Source organism: Callionymus lyra, chromosome 1 (genome assembly GCF_982586985.1).
Source record: "Callionymus lyra chromosome 1, fCalLyr1.hap1.1, whole genome shotgun sequence".
NCBI lineage: Eukaryota > Metazoa > Chordata > Actinopteri > Syngnathiformes > Callionymidae > Callionymus > Callionymus lyra.
The window spans coordinates 48,892,259-48,911,327 of record NC_141818.1 but is presented as its reverse complement, the minus strand read 5'-3'; the positions used below and the strand labels follow the sequence as shown (position 1 = coordinate 48,911,327).

General features: G+C 41.3%; 2 protein-coding genes across 2 annotated transcripts in view; both read left to right on the top strand.

The window, feature by feature from the left end:
• LOC148089993 (NACHT, LRR and PYD domains-containing protein 3-like) overlaps window positions 1-19,069 on the top strand; it is a 187,757-nt gene that overhangs the window by 119,356 nt on the left and 49,332 nt on the right. The gene's annotated exons all lie outside the window — the stretch shown is intronic.
• Window positions 9,703-10,678, top strand: LOC148089994 (ecto-ADP-ribosyltransferase 5-like). The gene is made up of 2 exons (XM_087786089.1): window positions 9,703-9,759; window positions 9,965-10,678. Exons 1-2 carry the CDS (start codon window positions 9,703-9,705, stop codon window positions 10,676-10,678), a joined length of 771 nt encoding a protein of 256 aa, XP_087642215.1.

Sequence of the window (19,069 nt, the reverse complement as noted above, 5' to 3'; positions counted from 1 at the left end):
GGTGATGCATTTCTCATAAGTAAAAAAGCATGGGTTGCCCCAGCATCTAAATTAATATATTGTACAAATATACACTAAAATGCACAGATGTATCCATACCTTCAGTCAATCTCAATGTCACCAAGAGTAAGACCTTGATACTGTTAGGGGTTTTTCTGTTCCGAGTCACACCGACCCCCCCTGATCTCGTACGTGGTGGTGGACAAGAAAGATAGACACAGTATTGAGTTTAGGAGAAATAATGCTCGTTTAGTGAATTATGCAAACATCAGAGACAAGAACTTACGTGATCACGGGCGCTAGCAAGCAGAGAGATCTATCGCAGATGTCTTTGAATGCCAGAACGCAAAGATCTCACGAAATGGTGGATCTTTATAGTAGAATATTCAGGTTAACGCCTCTAGTCAATTGTACATGTAGGATTGGTCAGTGACTGTAAACACTTGATTCTAAGATGGACGCCACACATGGTCGTTTTTACCAATTTACCAAAGCTTGTTGTCTTCTAGAGAGAAACTTTTCCCAGCGACTTGCTGGCCTGTTGTGTCTTTCAGTGTGAGTTCTCAAACAGGTTCACACAGACTTGCTGGGAATCTGGGATTGTTTAATCTTTCTGTGTGTGTGCAAGGCTTTGTGAGCTCGGCCTGTGAGTTGTTACAGTGAGTGAATGCAATGCAGTCAGTTGCTTGCTGTCATCAGGTGTCAGTTGCTCGTTGTCATGTGTCAGTTGCTCGCTGACATCAGGTGTCAGTTGCTCGCTGTCATCAGGTGTCAGTTGCTCGCTATCATCAGGTGTCAGTTGCTTGCTGTCATCAGGTGTCAGTTGCTTGCTGTCATCAGGTGTCAGTTGCTCGCTGTCATCAGGTGTCAGTTGCTCGCTATCATCAGGTGTCAGTTGCTTGCTGTCATCAGGTGTCAGTTGCTTGCTGTCATCAGGTATCAGTTGCTCGCTGTCATCAGGTATCAGTTGCTCGCTGTCATCAGGTGTCAGTTGCTTGCTGTCATCAGGTGTCAGTTGCTTGCTGTCATCAGGTGTCAGTTGCTCGCTGTCATCAGGTGTCAGTTGCTAGCTGTCATCAGGTGTCAGTTGCCCGCTGTCATCAGGTGTCAGTTGCTTGCTGTCATCAGGTGTCAGTTGCTCGCTGTCATCAGGTGTCAGTTGCCCGCTGTCATCAGGTATCAGTTGCTCGCTGTCATCAGGTGTCAGTTGCTTGCTGTCATCAGGTGTCAGTTGCTTGCTGTCATCAGGTGTCAGTTGCTCGCTGTCATCAGGTGTCAGTTGCTTGCTGTCATCAGGTGTCAGTTGCTTGCTGTCATCAGGTGTCAGTTGCCCGCTGTCATCAGGTATCAGTTGCTCGCTGTCATCAGGTATCAGTTGCTCGCTGTCATCAGGTGTCAGTTGCTCGCTGTCATCAGGTATCAGTTGCTCGCTGTCATCAGGTATCAGTTGCTCGCTGTCATCAGGTGTCAGTTGCTCGCTGTCATCAGGTGTCAGTTGCTCGCTGTCATCAGGTATCAGTTGCTCGCTGTCATCAGGTGTCAGTTGCTTGCTGTCATCAGGTGTCAGTTGCTTGCTGTCATCAGGTGTCAGTTGCTCGCTGTCATCAGGTGTCAGTTGCTTGCTGTCATCAGGTGTCAGTTGCTTGCTGTCATCAGGTGTCAGTTGCCCGCTGTCATCAGGTGTCAGTTGCCCGCTGTCATCAGGTATCAGTTGCTCGCTGTCATCAGGTGTCAGTTGCTCGCTGACATCAGGTATCAGTTGCTCGCTGTCATCAGGTGTCAGTTGCTCGCTGTCATCAGGTATCAGTTGCTCGCTGTCATCAGGTGTCAGTTGCTTGCTGTCATCAGGTGTCAGTTGCTTGCTGTCATCAGGTGTCAGTTGCTCGCTGTCATCAGGTGTCAGTTGCTAGCTGTCATCAGGTGTCAGTTGCCCGCTGTCATCAGGTGTCAGTTGCTCGCTGTCATCAGGTGTCAGTTGCTCGCTGACATCAGGTGTCAGTTGCTTGCTGTCATCAGGTGTCAGTTGCTCGCTGACATCAGGTGTCAGTTGCTTGCTGTAATCAGGTGTCAGTTGCTCGCTGTCATCAGGTGTCAGTTGCTTGCTGTCAACAGGTGTCAGTTGCTCGCTGTCATCAGGTTCATTGTTCCTGGAAAAGTAAAACAATGTTTTTTATTAGTTTTATTACATTTGTGGTCATTTCAAACACACACACACACTAACTATAGCTAATTGAGGACCTTGATCTACGGATATGATGAGACACCTCTCTGTTAGTACTTTTGGGGTTGGTCTAAACTAACAAACACACACACTAACTATAGCTAATTGAGGACATTGATCCATGTATATTGTTAAGACACCAGTATGTCGTTCTGTCAGTACTTCTGGGGTCGTTCTAAACTAACACACACACACACACACACACACACACACACACACACACACACACACACACACACACACACACACACACACACACACACACACACACACACAAACTATAGCTAATTGAGGACATTCATGCATGTATGTATGTTGTGAAGAGAGTAAGTAGTATTTTATAAACGACCTGAGGTTTGTCCCCGACATCAGGTGTCGGCTGCTCGCTCAATTCAGGCATCATCTCTCCACCAACATCAGCTGCCATTTTCTGCTGGAAAAGGAAACCAGAAAATAATTTAAGAATTATGATAAAATCATCAAAACCATCGAAATTATGAAATCTCAAGACACAATGAGCTCAGTTTCATCTGAAAATGACTAAAATAACTAATATCAACACTTAATAATTTGTACCTGTCTGCGCCAAGGCGAGTCTGAATCACCTTAATCGTATGTTATTTCTTCACCTGGGGCGATGTCTCTTATAGCAAATCCCACCAAAATCAATGGTGTTGGATTAAAAATTATTATACACTATACGTATACGCCATACTTAAATTAATGCTAAAAGATAATAAAAATATAAAGTATAAATTACTAGCTTCATCTAAGAGCTTAAACGTTTGAATACACATTCACAACCAACATTACACTCAGACTGATTTACACTGTTTCAAGACAAGCTTGGATCAGAATTAGAGAAATAACACCGGATCGTTTTAACATCTGTTCGTCTGCCCTTTTCACACCTGGGGTCGTGGATCAAAGAGCGAAGCGGGACACACCCAAAAGCGGGGGGGCTGGAAGACGGAAGCTTCCAGCGAAGCAAGAGGGAATTTAGGAAGTTTCCCAGCGGGTGATGAAGACACAAGAACCATGAAAGAGCCATTTGCCTCGGAAGAGACGACCCCCGGGGCGGGAAATTTGCCTTAAATATAGCGATGTTTCTACAGTTCGATACCGTCTCTCCCGGAGCTATCGACCTGAAGAGCTGCCGGCAGAGAGCGCCTCCAATCGATCGTAAAAGCTTGTATTTTGTTTGACTTGAAGCGGCGAATAAACGACCTGTACACTCTGCATTGACCATCTGTCTCCATAAAGCAAAGTATTAAGACCCGGAAGTGACGGCCTACTGGAGCGACGGAAGCGGACTCCAGTTTTGACCGTTTTAATGGTTTGAATTTTGCAGTTAGGCTTGTTGTGGTCGTCGTTGAAAAGCCTTCCCAGAGACTCATCTTCAAGAGATGCATCAAGACTTAAGGAAAAGAAAACTGGTGTTAAGAGAAGACGTAACTTTGTTTGGATACAGTGTTAAGAAGAGGACGGATTATTTAAAAGTTTCATATACATTTACAGTATTACCGGAGTGGTGTGTAGTGGTGTAGATAGATACATCTTTGTTGATATCTATCTAACAAACAATGCAAGAGGCTAAACCTGGAAACACTGTACTTAGGTACTCCTTAGGTCAGGGGTGTCAAACTGGTCCAGAAAAGGGCCGAGACATTGCAGGCTTTGGATCCAAGGAGTCAAGCTCATATGGTTGAACCAATCACGCTTCTGAAGACAGTAATCAATTAATTGTCAGTCTGGTGTTGCTTGTTTAAGCCGACACCAGATTCGTTAACTCATGTATGCTTGACTGGTGAAAACAAAACCTGCATCCTCTCAGCCCTTTTCCGGGCCAGTTTGACACCCCTGCCTCAGGTTAACACGTCATCAGAGCTTATCTTACTAAAACTATTGTCATGTATTACACCTGCCAACAAAATCATATTTATTATAACTTACCACCAACATCCCCCTTTCCATTGGAAGTCAAACAAGAATACTGCCTCCATGTCAGTGTAGGTTTTTGTAAGGAGACCTTTTTGCTTGAAAAGTTTTCCACGGTATTCCAATACAAAATCTCTTGGTTGAAAACCTCCAAAGCAACCACACCTCGACCTATAAAACAAGAAAAAAACAAGGAGTGACTTTCATTCTTAAACCAGCTGCTTAAGACGTAATTCGCTTTGTTGCAGCAGAAACACCAGCCAATTTGAGGGGTGACCAAACAGGTCATGTCACTGCAACGTAAATTCCAGACTGTAAGACAGTACTTTTCCCTAAGATTTGAAGTCTGCAGACTATATTTGACGCAGCTTATAGATTAGCGATAGATTTTTACAGTCTTACAGCCTCCAGAGGGCAGTTAACACCCTGGAGGACATTATCACAATTTACACATCAACCTCAATGTCCCAATTCCAAATGTTGCATGATTGCTGCATATAAATCATGTTTAACATTTAATTTATTTTTATCAATTTCTATAGATTAGGAATCGAGGAACACGTTAATAGTTATAGAGAAATACTGCTCTAACACGACTTTTCTGTATTATTTTTTCAAGAATAGGCTTATTTTAATCTCGAATAGTTTTAATATAAATTACACAAGATATGTTTTAGATTTTTCAGCCATTAACTGTGATAATGACGCACATTATTTATCTTTAATTTTCGCAGTTTTCCTTTTTTAATGCCTTTTGTCTCCGACTTTGTTAGAGTTCTCCAGCTGTGCTTAACTGAGAGTCACATGTGACTTTATTACTACATGTAATGTAATGATTCTATATACTGGTTGCCAGCATGGGCAAAAAAAACCAACTAGAGCTGCTCCTCCGTGAAACAACGTAACTGTTCAGCACCAGGTGCTTCAACGATGCAACTGAAGCCGAGGAAGAATGTCTGCCTCACTCCACTAAAGGTGCCCAGGTGTTCAAATGCAAAGGTGTGTGTGATGTACCATGTTTTCCGCACTATCAGACGCACCGGATAATAAGGCACACCTTCAATGAATATCCTGTATTAGAAATGTTTTAATTAATAGTTTGCACCGGATTATAAGGCGCATAGAATAAAGGATACAGTCACTGACTGGTGTTGCGTTAGGAAAGTGTTTGTCAACAAGTCACCCACCAGGTAATGTTCATATATAAGGCGCTCCATATTATAAGGCTCACTGTTTTTTGAGAAAATTAAAGGCTTTTGAGTGCACCTGTATAGAAAATACAGTAATACAAGAAGGAGTACGGCGTGGACATCCCAGACCAGATGGAGAGGGCGTACTCTGTCAAAGGCGATACATGAAGATAACCAGTGGCGGTCTTCAATAACACCCTCAACCTGGCATCAATGCCCACATCTTATTCAAGGAGAAGCAGGAGAGTCCAGAGGAAAGTGCTGCAGAGGAGCTGCTTATAGTGTGACTTATAGACAGGTGTGGCATATATATGGACAATTTATTTTTTACTAAAACATTAAGTGGTGCAGCTTATATTGAGGTTCACCTGCTTAATTGTTCATTGTGATGGTTGGGAACAGTGTTCCTTGTAAAACCTTGTAAAACCTCCTCAATAGCAGATTTTCCTCTTGCCGACTGATCACAGATTAGATGAAATGATGATGACTTTACCTGCACCTGCTTTCACAGAACACATACTGTATGTGCTGGCTAGTTATTCAAACTATACTATGAACAAATAAGTTCAAATCAAAATATAATATTGTTCTATACAGTTAAAAACAATTTTTTTCTCTACAATAAAAGTCTTAATTTGGACTAAGTTGGTTAGTGTTGAGGTCGTGTTAGTAGTTTTTATTGAATGTTGTAACGAGGATATAAACTTTATATCTTTATAGAGCTCGAACCTATCCTTGTTTGACATAATACCTGTATATCATGGCAATGACATGTCGTTATTGATATGTGACTCAAGACTGATGTTATTTTATCAGAAAACTAAAAAAACAACAACAAACACTGAACGACTAACAGTCTTCTTGAAATGAGTTTTTATAGTGGCCTGTGCTACATTAGGGTTAATTCAATAACTTCAAGAGGCCTCAAAGCTAGCAGGCTGATATTTATATGACACATTCAGATGATCTGCTACCATTGGTGGGAGAAATGTTGTGTCCATCGGTGCAAAAATGAGTGACAGGTTGTCATTCTTCTGTCAAGATGGTCTCTGAGTGTAACAGAATGACCAGACCTGATCTTTCAGGAATGGACTTGGGAACTTTTTTTCTACTTGGACCTCAGAGCTGATGTTTGGATATGTTATTCTAAACTAAGTTCTAATTTGAACTGTGGTGGTTTGATGTTGCTACGACCTTCCTGTGCCCTGTGGCATCATGGGAAACTTAAAGAAATCTAAACTTTGAAGCTCTATAAATCGGTCATTGTTGATTGAAATGATCTGAAACTTTTGGAAGTTTCTTCAAGTTTCATGTTTACACATGTGTTCTCAGGGTCTTTTCTCTAAGTGCTTCCTAAAGCTACTTCCGGTTTGGGAGGGGCTATCATTATGGTTCCACCAGCATATGATTCTAGAGGTGTCAGAGGTCACACAGACCAAGTTTCATATATCTGAGGGTTACAGAGGTCAAATAAGAGCAAAAGAGTCATGAAAAACATGGTTTTTGGACCCTGTTTATGCTCTGAGGCCCCAGAGGGTCTGAAAATGAGCATGATAGGCTGGCATTTGAGACCCTGTGAAACTCGGGCCATCATAATGGTTCCATGAGCATGTTATTTTAGTGTCAAAGGTCACAGACACCAGGTTTCATTGGTCTGAGAGTCACAGAAGACCAACAGTCCTGCAGAACGAGGTCATGCTTTGAGCATGAGTTTTTACACTAGACTCAATATCAAGCCTGTGTTCGTTCTTCTAGAACTGGTCTGATCATGAACAGAGTCATGGCTGCTCATATTACCTGCTGGTGAAATGTGTGTATATAGAGCTTAAACTGGACTCACTCTTCTCCAAGTTCTCAGGCTGCAGTGGTCAACTGAGAACCATGTGCTCCTGTCCTGCTCCCTTAAATAAATCCACTCATAATTCAAGACATCTCATCTTTTCTCCAATTTTTCTTAAACATTTTTTTTTGAGAGGAAATTCATTTTTTTCCATCAATATATTAAAAAACAAAACTACTTAAATTGTGATGTGCATGATCAACACAAGCTGGATTATAAATACATATACACGTACAAATTGAATATTGAAAATTTAATATATATCTTTGAATATGTCCTTCAACATATATTTTAATATCCTCTCTCTGTGTTTGATGATCTACTGACTCCTTCAAGAAACATCTGTGTTTGATGATCTACTGACTCCTTCAAGAAACATCTGTGTTTGATGATCTACTGACTCCTTCAAGAAACATCTGTGTTTGATGATCTACTGACTCCTTCAAGAAACATGTGTGTTTGATGATCTACTGACTCCTTCAAGAAACATCTGTGTTTGATGATCTACTGACTCCTTCAAGAAACATCTCTGTGTTTGATGATCTACTGACTCCTTCAAGAAACATCTGTGTTTGATGATCTACTGACTCCTTCAAGAAACATCTGTGTTTGATGATCTACTGACTTCTTCAAGAAACATCTGTGTTTGATCTACTGACTCCTTCAAGAAACATCTGTGTTTGATGATCTACTGACTCCTTCAAGAAACATGTGTGTTTGATGATCTACTGACTCCTTCAAGAAACATCTGTGTTTGATGATCTACTGACTCCTTCAAGAAACATCTGTGTTTGATGATCTACTGACTCCTTCAAGAAACATCTGTGTTTGATGATCTACTGACTCCTTCAAGAAACATCTGTGTTTGATGATCTACTGACTCCTTCAAGAAACATCTGTGTTTGATGATCTACTGACTCCTTCAAGAAACATCTGTCTTTGATGATCTACTGACTCCTTCAAGAAACATGTGTGTTTGATGATCTACTGACTCCTTCAAGAAACATCTGTGTTTGATGATCTACTGACTCCTTCAAGAAACATCTGTGTTTGATGACCTACTGACTCCTTCAAGAAACATCTGTGTTTGATGATCTACTGACTCCTTCAAGAAACATCTGTGTTTGATGATCTACTGACTCCTTCAAGAAACATCTGTGTTTGATGATCTACTGACTCCTTCAAGAAACATCTGTGTTTGATGATCTACTGACTCCTTCAAGAAACATCTGTGTTTGATGATCTACTGACTCCTTCAAGAAACATCTGTGTTTGATGATCTACTGACTCCTTCAAGAAACATCTGTGTTTGATGATCTACTGACTCCTTCAAGAAACATCTGTGTTTGATGATCTACTGACTCCTTCAAGAAACATCTGTGTTTGATGATCTACTGACTCCTTCAAGAAACATCTGTGTTTGATGATCTACTGACTCCTTCAAGAAACATGTGTGTTTGATGATCTACTGACTCCTTCAAGAAACATCTGTGTTTGATGATCTACTGACTCCTTCAAGAAACATCTGTGTTTGATGATCTACTGACTCCTTCAAGAAACATCTGTGTTTGATGATCTACTGACTCCTTCAAGAAACATGTGTGTTTGATGATCTACTGACTCCTTCAAGAAACATCTGAAGGCACTTTTATTCGTGCAGGCTTACTAACTTAATATATCCTTTAACATAGGTTTTAAAACATCCTTTAATATATCTTTAATGCCAGGCAAATTACAGGCTACCTGTTCACTCTCTATTTGCCAAGTTAGCATGCTAGCGCGAGCATGAAGCGCTAGCAAACTCATTTTAACACTAGGTTGAGGCTGTGCTATGGAATTATTAATTCAACAATTAAACTTTATTTTTATTTATTATTTGCTAGACTATCATGATCTGTTCACGCTGCTCATGTGTGTCTTTACTTCTGTCATCTATTCATCGACTTCCACACACTACCACTAGGGGCGTTGTCGAGCGATGCAATTCCACACACTACCAATGGGAGCGATGTAGAGGGACACACAGATTGAGGGGGGTGTTCACACACACACACCAACAAAAAGTCTGAAATAAGTTACTTTTAGGGACAATTGAGATTTTAAGACAGAAATACATCTTAGAGCTGAACACAGAGATCTGGATGAAAACTAATTGGGGAGACCGTGGTTTTCGGCCACAAAGGGAAGGCCGTCCCCAAACAACTGGTGTGTGAGCTGGTCAGAGTCCCCATTCTGGGCCTAAGTAAGTGAACACACACACGCACACACACCCCCCCCCCCCACACACACACACACACATACACACATACATATATAACAACCTCTGAAGACAGAAAAAACCTACAAAAAAAACGATCTTGTTCTTCCTCTTTCGTTGTCTAGATGAAGCGATTACGTTTTTTGACGAGGGTGAAGTTGTGGTGAAAACTGGTGACTCATCCATTTGTGCAGAAGTCCAAGTGCAGGACGGTCGTTGCCGAGCTGTGATGAAGAGGACGAGCGCAGGCGAGACGATGGCCATGGTCATGATTCTTCTGCTGACCTTCGGCGTCTGGACCGCAGCTTCGATGGTACGACATGATCTCAAACTTCACTCGTGTCGACTAATGTTGACTTTTTTCAGAGGAATCGGTTACTTTTAGAGTTACAGACAAATATGTTTGTTCATTTTAATGTAGCGACTGGAGCTCAGTTGTCTTCGTCCAAAACTCCGACACTTGAAAGTTAAGCAAAAGAGTTCTTGCAGCTTTGGTGTTAACAGACTTGTCTTGACAGGAGGCTGTAGGTGAACAAGACGTCGTGGATCTCGCTCGGGATTCTGTCGACGACATGTACGATGGTTGCAGGGCCCAAATGGAGGAAAAGGCAAAGACGTACTTAAGGAATGAAATGAACAGCAATCATAATTTCAGTCGGGCTTGGCTTATGAAAACACAGTCCCTCAAATCCCGCAAAAAGATATCGGATTTGGTACGTCAGCAAAACATAGCGATATACGTGTACACTCTGGATGAGCCCAGGATCTATGTAGAGTTTAATGAGGCCGTGCGCACTCAGGGCTCCTCTTACAAGACCACCTTCCAGTATCACGCCCTCCACTTCTACCTGACGACCGCTGTTCAACGACTCAACCAAGGATGTAAGACCGGCTATCGGAGGTCCAATGTCCGCTTTAACCAAAATGTTTTAAACAAACATGTTCGATTCGGTTTCTTTGCATCCAGCACACAGGGTCACTATACAGTTGCCAGACGCTTTGGTTGTATTTGCTACAAGATCTTCTCCTGTTACGGGTCAGACATCTCTCTCTTTTCTAAGTTCACGGAAGCTGAACGCGAGCTCCTCATCCCCCCCTATGAGGTGTTTAAAGTCACGGATATTAAGGACACATCCAGGGATACCCAACTTGGATGCAAGATGGAGTACGTGCTGGAGAGCACAGAACAAACCAAGTCAAACCTGAATTGTGCTTTGATTAAAAAGTTGTAGACAATAAAAAGATCTATTTACATCAGAGTGACAGTTGTTGTTTTTTCAACGTGTAGATGTGTACGTGCTGCTGCTGCAGTTGAATCAAATGGCTAAAGACAAACAAGGGGCTCAAGGGGTTCATTGGTGTCTCACTGTGAAGCCAGAAAGGGACATTTTTAACTCTTTCACTAATACCCTTACTCTAACCCTCACCCTCAACCCGACCTCAGATTTATTGAACGTGTTAGATTAAAATTATTCTATAAGTATAATTAATGCTACAAGATAATCAAAATATAAGTATAAATTACTGCTTGATCTAGGAGCGGAAACGTTTGACTACACATTCACAATCAGGGGAAAGGGGGGCTTAAAGACGGAAAAGAAGAAACCCCCGCCCAAGAATAGTTGAATGATTAGATCATTTGGCCGGAAAGACCTCCCGGACGGTAAATTTGCATTAAATATAGTGATGTTTCTACAGCTCGGGACCTTTTCTCCCGCGACTATTGACCTGTACAGTCGCCGGGAGAAAGTGAGTCCGGTCGATCGTAATTGAAAGCTTGTATTTTGTTTGACTTGGAGCGGCGAATAAACAACCCGTAACACACTCTGGATTGTTCATCTTTCTCCACGACACAAAGTATAAGACCCGGGATGGAAGTGACGTCGTGTTGGAGCGACGGAACAGACTCCGTTTTTTGATCGTTTTAAACGTAAAAGACATTTTTTTTTGTTCAAAGCACTTTATTTTTTCTAGAGTAAAAATTAAATGCGAACTGTCACTTGCGTAAAAGCAAAGCATATTCTGAGGTGCTCAAAATTTCTAACCGCACACTCAACAAATAGAACACCATAGAAAACACCTTGAAACCGAAATATGTCAAAACATTTTTCAAATCTATCTTTTGTAGAACTCTATTTCGGACATTTACAGAACGGCAACTTCCCAGACTTGTGGAGGTAAATGAGTGGTTGTACATATCCGGTTAGTACACCGATAGAAACACAAACAGTTAGCGTGGTTAGGAACTCCCTCCGAGGCACGGTGGAAACAAGAGGAATGACGCTGACGTACAGAGAAAAATTAATGCTCATTGAGATCATGATGGCTGAAATGATTTTGAAGGCTTTCTTCTTCACGTTGTTGCTCTTCCTTCTTTCTGCCGAGTTCTCTCCTGGTCCTGGAGAGTTCAGAGCCCGAAGAACTGAGAGGCAACAAAAGAGCGTTGTGCTGAGGAGGAGAACGTTTTCAACGAAATAAAACATAAGACATTTCGGGTCTGATAATGTCAGTAAATTATAGAAGCAGGAGGCTAAACTGATCATCCAGACGAAGAAGCTGCAGGCCAGTCTGAACCTCCGCGGTTGGAATCGAAGAAACATCACAGGATGGACGACACCGACGTAAAAGTCCACGCAGATGCAGCATTGGAAGATTGGACGAGCTGTGTATATAAGTCCAGTTGAGAACATGTATGGAAGAAACCAGGTAAATGAAGAGCCCAGAAAGAAAATGTAATAGAAAATACCGGCCAAAGAAAACAACAAATCAGCCACGATTAGATTCGCGAAAAAGACGTTGGAGTTGAAGGACTCTCTGACATTTACAAAGACCTGCCACAACGTGAAGCTGTTGAGAGGAACACCGACGAACAAACTGATGGAAATGAAACCAAAGCAGAGCAACAAGACTTGATCCTTAAAGAGAAATGTTGTATCCGAACTATTAGTTCTTGACAAGCCGTCCATTTGACCTGCCAAGAGAAAAGAGAACTCTTTTAAAGACGTTACATTCATCCAGAAATAGGTTGATTAAAGTTCATCATTGCTATTGTCGTCATGCATGTTTTTAAATTTCAGATTAAATATTTGGAATTCTGTAATTCAGTTATTAAAGAGACTCATACTTAGTCAAGTACAACAAACAATAACAGATTTTATTCAATTGTTCTAGTCATTAAAAGATACTTATGACTAATGTCTTGTAAAAAACTATTTAAGAAACATATTAACATAACAGATAATCTTTTAAAAGTATAAATCAATTAGAAATCTCATCTACACTGAACCAATTCTCTTTTTTTTTTGTGATTCTTTTAGGCTTCAAGTAGAATATATTGATCTGAAAATAACAAAATAATATAGTTTGAGATTCGAACCTGGAGCTGCGGTCACGGACTGTTCCGTGGATTTCTGCAGAAATACTTTCCAGTGATGCGTCTGCTCGTGGCTCAAACAGATTTGCCAAATTTCCAACTCTTTCGTGGCCACTTTGAATAATGTCAGGACAGGATTAACGTAAACAAATCCTCCTGACATGAACCACTGAGCGAGGCTTTCCTTGCTACTGAATTATGATGATGAGACGTGGATTTTAAGAATATACATTTTATTCATGCAACAACAGGTCAAACAAGAAAAAGGGGGGGGGGGGGTAGACAGATGGATGAAGAGAAGAGTGAGGGAGGATACAATGAGAGAAAAGAGGAGAGTATGGGAGGGGTCCATGGAGGTGCTGGAGAGAACCCTGGATCCGATGAAGTAGTGGATATCCTGGTTTAGCAGCAGCTCTGGAGGTGTTGCCCTGGTGTCTAAAACTCCTCCAGGATTCTAAGCCTATAGCAGCTAAGATAAACAGAAATGCTAATTATAGGCTTTATGGAAAAGTAAGGTTTTAGGATTGTTTTTAAACATAGAGAGGGTGTCTGCACTCCGGACTGAAGCCGGTAGTTGGTTCCACAGCAGAGGGGCTTGAAAACTGAAGGCCCTGGCTCTAAATCTACATTTAGAGATTTGTGGTATAACTAATAGATCTGAGTTTAAGGATTGTAAGGTCCTAGAGGGTTGATAAGTTTGGATGAGATCTTTAATGTATGTTGGTGCTAGACCATGTAAGGCTTTAAAGGTTAAGAGAGGGATTTTATATTAAATTCTCAATTCTACACGGAGCCAATGTAAAAAAGACAGCACAGGGGAAATGTGTTCACGCCTCTTAGGCTTAGTCAGGACACGAGCTGCAGATGAATGAGCTGAAGATTCTGAGAGACTTTTTAGAACAGCCTGACAGAAGAGACTTACAATAGTCTGGAGGTCAAAATCATGAATGAGTTTTTCAGCAGCATCCTAAGGAAGGAAGTGCCTGATTTTTTAAATGTTACGAAGGTGGAAGTAAGCGGTCCGTGCGATTTGGTTTATGTGTGAGTTAAATGATAAAACCATGTCAATGCAGACACCCTGATTATTTACAGTGGTGCTAGTAGCAGGATCAGGTAAATTCTGGAAAGCTAGATCATTAGTTAATGATTGTCTGAGATGTTGTGGGCCAACAATTAGAACCTCAGTTTTTTCCGAGTTCAGTAAAAGGAAGCTTTGGTCATTCAGGACTTGATATCTGTAATACAGGACTGTATTACCATATAGATAGTGAATAGAATTGGACCAAGAACAGAACCTTGTGGGACACCATAGCTGACCTTAGTGTGTGTCGACGAGAGGTGGTTGACATGTACATAGTGCGTTCTATCCGACAGGTAAGATTTAAACCAGTTTAGAGCAGTTCCACGAATGCCTATATGGTTTTCTAGCCTCTGTAGAAGGATTTGGTGTCGACAGTGTCAAATGCAGCCCTGAGATCTAGAAGAACAAGAACTGAAACATGGCCCTGATCAGAGGCCATCAGTAGGTCGTTACTTACTTTTACCAGGGCGGTCTCTGTGCTGTGGTGTTCCCTAAAACCAGACTGAAACACCTCAAATTGATCATTGTCATGGAGATAATCACAGAGCTGACTTGTTACCACTTTCTCCAGAAGTTTTGAAATGAAGACAAGATTAGAGATAGAACTATAGTTATTGAGAACCTCTGGATCAAGAGTGGGTTTTTTAAGCAGAGGTTTAATTACTGCAACTTTAAAAATCTGAGGCACATAGCCTGATGTTATTGACAAGTTAATAATGTCAAGTATGAAAGTGCTAAGTAAGGGGAACAGTTCTTTAAGTAGCCATGTGGGAATAGGATCGAGAAGCCATGTTGTGGACTTTGAGGGGGAAACAACCCGGGACAGCTGTCGAGGACTCACTGGTAGGAAGGAGTCAAAATATGTATCAGTCATAGTGTCTGTGTCCGGTGAGGCTGCACCGGTTTTATTAGAAGAATCTAGCAGGTCTTGAATCTTTCCTCTGATAGTCACGATTTTTTCATTAAAAAAGTTCATGAAATCACTGCTACTGAGATGAGGAGGGATGGACTGATGGACTGATGGCTCCGTGTCAGCCTGGCTACAGTACTGAATAAGAACTTGGGGTAGTTCTTATTTGCTTCTATAAGTGATGAGTAATAGCTAGCTCCGGCTTTCCAAAGAGATGCCTTGTATATTTTTGGTAGAATGGTAAAACTCCAGAGGTTTTCACCGTACATGGTTTTTACTTCACAGGTGTTTCTTGTCTTGGTTAATTTTTTGACTTTCCATTGGAGTTGGTGCATCAGTCGTGTTGAGCAGAAGTCAGGTGGAAACACAACCTTATTGGACAACTGTTAGAATTAATATTAACACAAGAACCAATCAGCCAAATAAAGAGAACCAGTGACCATCAATACTTTAAGAAACTCAGGTTTAAGATTAACATGGAATAACATTGTCCCTTTACTTGGCTACTGTCTCCAAAGTGAGTTGAGCATCTTGGAGCAACCAAATCCTAAATAAAACAAAGAACATGTATTATATAACATTTCAAATTACACTCTGTACAGTTTGTAGAAATCTGAAACAAAAATATCACGACAGTTATCGATGATGTCTACATTTTGTAGAACTCTATTCCAGACATTTACAGAACGGCAACTTCCCACACTTGTGGAGGTAAATGAGTGGTTGTACATATCCGGTTAGTGCACCAATAGAAAAACAAACAGTTTGCGTGGCCATGAACTCCCTCCGAGGCACGGTGGAAACAAGAGGAATGACGCTGACGTACAGAGAAAAATTAATGCTCATTGAGATCATGATGGCTAAAATGATTTTGAAGGCTTTCTTCTTCACGCTGTTGCTCTTCCTTCTTTCTGCCGAGTTCTCTCCTGGTCCTGGAGAGTTCAGAGCCCGAAGAACCGAGAGGCAACAAAAGAGCGTTGTGCTGAGGAGGACAACGTTTTCAACGAAATATAACATAAGACATTTCGGTTCTAAAAATGTCAGTGAATTATAGAAGCAGGAGGCTAAACTGATCATCCAGACGAAGAAGCTGCAGGCCAGTCTGAACCTCCGCGGTTGGAATCGAAGAAACTTCACAGGATGGACGACACCGACGTAAAAGTCCAGGCAGATGCAGCATTGGAAGATTGGACGAGCTGTGTATATAAGTCCAGTTGAGAACATGTATGGAAGAAACCAGGTAGTTGAAGAGCCCAGAAAGAAAACTTAATAGAAAATACCGGCCAAAGAAAACAACAAATCAGCCACGATTAGATTCGCGAAAAAGACGTTGGAGTTGAAGGACTCTCTGACATTTACAAAGACCTGCCACAACGTGAAGCTGTTGAGAGGAACACCAACGAACAAACTGATGGAAATGAGACCAAAGCTGATCAACAAGACTTGATCCTCCAAGAGAAATGTTGTATCCGAACAATTAGTTCTTGACAAGCCGTCCATTTGACCTGCCAAGAGAAAAGAGAACTCCTTTAAAGACGTTACATTCATCCAGAAGAAAGAGTGGATCATTCCAGGATGTCTCTGAAGCATTTGTTGCATTCATTTTACCTACAGAAAGAAAATACATTTTGAGACCATTAAATATTTTAATGCATATTATCCAGTTGTCTAATGAAAGAGATTAGAAATTCCCGTTATTCATAAGTTTACTTTTGTCATTAAAACAAAAGACATTTTTTTTGCAAGAAAATCAATTTGAGAAAGACATTATCTGGTTTAAGTAAAAATCAGTACGAAAACTAACCTGAATACTTTCTTCTGATGCCTCTCCTGGTGACTCAAATAAGAAATAAATCCTTTATCCCCCCTTTAAATAATTCCAGGACAGGAAATAAACAAATCCTCCTTTGACTAAGCACTGAGCCATGATTCATTTGATTAACAAAATTACTTTTTTTTTGATACAGAGAGGCCAAAGAAGAAAGTCACATGAAATATATATCCAAATATAAAAGTGTTTTGATGTCTATATGCTGATTGAACATATATATCAATATTTTGGTTTCCTAACATGTAATGTTTGATATTGATAGATTAAAAATTATTATACACTATACGTATACGCCATACGTAAATGAATGCTAAAAAAATACAAAGTATAAATTACTAGCTTCATCTAAGAGCTTAAACATTTGAATACACATTCACAATCAACATTAGACTGATTTACACTGTTTCAAGACAAGCTTGGATCAGAATTAGAGAAATAACACCAGAATATTTTAACATCTGTTCATCTGCCCTTTTTTACACCTGGGGTCGTGGAACAAAGAGCGAAGCGAGACACACCCAAAGGGGGTGGGGGGGCTGGAAGACGGAAGCTTCCAGCCAAGCAACAGGGAAGCTAGGAAGTTACTCTGCATGAGATCGAGACATAGAACAACTTGAAAGAGCCATTTGCCCCGGAAGAGACGACCTCCGGGGCGGGAAATTTGCCTTAAATATAGCGATGTTTCTACAGTACGAGACCGTCTCTCCCGGAGCTATCGACCTGAAGAGCTGCCGGCAGAGAGCGTGCCCGATCGATCGTAAAAGCTTGTATTTTGTTTGACTTGAAGCGGCGAATAAACGACCCGTGACACTTTACATTAACCATTTGTCTCCATAAAGCAACTTATTAAGACCCAGAAGTTTTGGAGCGACGGAAACTAACTCCAATTTTGACCGTTTAAAATGGTGCCCTGTAACGACGGATTTGTAGTGGAGATTCTTAAAGGAAAAGACGGCGACTGATTGAAGTTTTCTCAGCCAAACGAACGGGCACAAACTAAGGTAAGCAGAAAACATTTTATTTAATTTCTGCATTTCCACAGGGGTTATTCCCAATGCATTTAAACATGCCATTGTGGAGCCTCTGCTCAAAAAACCAGGCTTAGACCCAACTGACCTCAGTAATTTCAGGCCTATTTCTAAGCTCCCTTTCTTGTCCAAGATCTTGGAGAAGGTGGTGTCTGAGCAGCTGTCTTTGTTCCTGGATCAGAGCGACATCCATGAGAAGTTTCAGTCTGGGTTCCGTAAACATCACTCTACGGAGACAGCTTTATTGAAAGTGTCCAGTGACATCATGATGTCGGCTGACTCGGGTAAATTCACTGTTCTGGTTCTCTTGGATCTGTCCTCAGCCTTTGACACAGTTGATCACCAGATCCTGCTGAGAAGACTAAGGGATGAAGTGGGACTGTCTGGGTCTGTGTTAGAATGGTTCTCATCTTACCTTTCTGGGCGCAGTTTTAGTGTATCTGCCAATCAAATGAGGTCTGAATCGGCAGATCTGTTGTGTGGAGTCCCTCAAGGTTCTGTTCTGGATCCTTTATTGTTTTTGCTGTACTTGATTCCCCTCGGTAAAATCATTCAGAGATTTCCAGATGTTTCTTATCACATTTTTGCTGATGACATCCAGCTCTACTGCTCTTTTGACCCAACTGAGCCCCAAAGGCTGAACAGCTTAGTCAATTGTTTGCTAGAAATCAAACAATGGCTGAGTGAAAACACTTTACAGCTAAATGTGGACAAAACTGAAACACTGGTGATTGCTCCTGATGATAAGATTCCAGGGTTGAGTCAGTACTTGGGTGACTTAGGTCAGTCTGTCAAACTGAGCCTGAGAAACCTGGGTGTTGTATTTGATAAAGACATGTCTCTTGTTCGACACTGCAGAAAACTGACCAGAAACTGTTTCCTTCAACTGAGAAACATCTCTAAACTTAGGAAAATGTTGTCGGAACATGATCTGGAGCTTGTAATCCATGCGTTTGTTTCTTCTCGTCTGGACTATTGTAACAGTTTGTTTTCATGTCTTAACAAGAAGGATGTGTCTCGCCTGCAGTTGATTCAGAACTCTGCAGCGAGAATTCTGACCTGCTCAAGTAGGAGAACTCACATTTCTCCGATCCTTAAAACTCTTCACTGGCTTCCAGTTTCTTTCAGGATCAACTTTAAAATTCTGGTTCTTACTTTCAGAGCTATTCATGGTCAGGCTCCTCCTTACATCACTGATCTGATCCAGCCTTACACCCCAGCTCGGGCTCTGAGGTCTGTGGATCAGAATCTACTTATGGTTCCACGCACACGGCTCAGGACCAGAGGAGAGAAATCTTTTCAGGCTGTTGCTCCTAAGCTTTGGAACGATTTTCCTCTCTCTTTGCGCTTGATGGAGTCTACTGACTCCTTTCAGAAACACCTTAAGACGTTTCTATTTG

Bases quoted from the DNA above. Each gene is read 5' to 3' on its own strand.
- LOC148089994 (XM_087786089.1), top strand. From the start codon at position 9,703: ATGGCCATGGTCATGATTCTTCTGCTGACCTTCGGCGTCTGGACCGCA. The intron at 9,760-9,964 runs GTACGACATGAT...TTGTCTTGACAG, and splicing joins TCTGGACCGCAGCTTCGATG to GAGGCTGTAGGTGAACAAGA.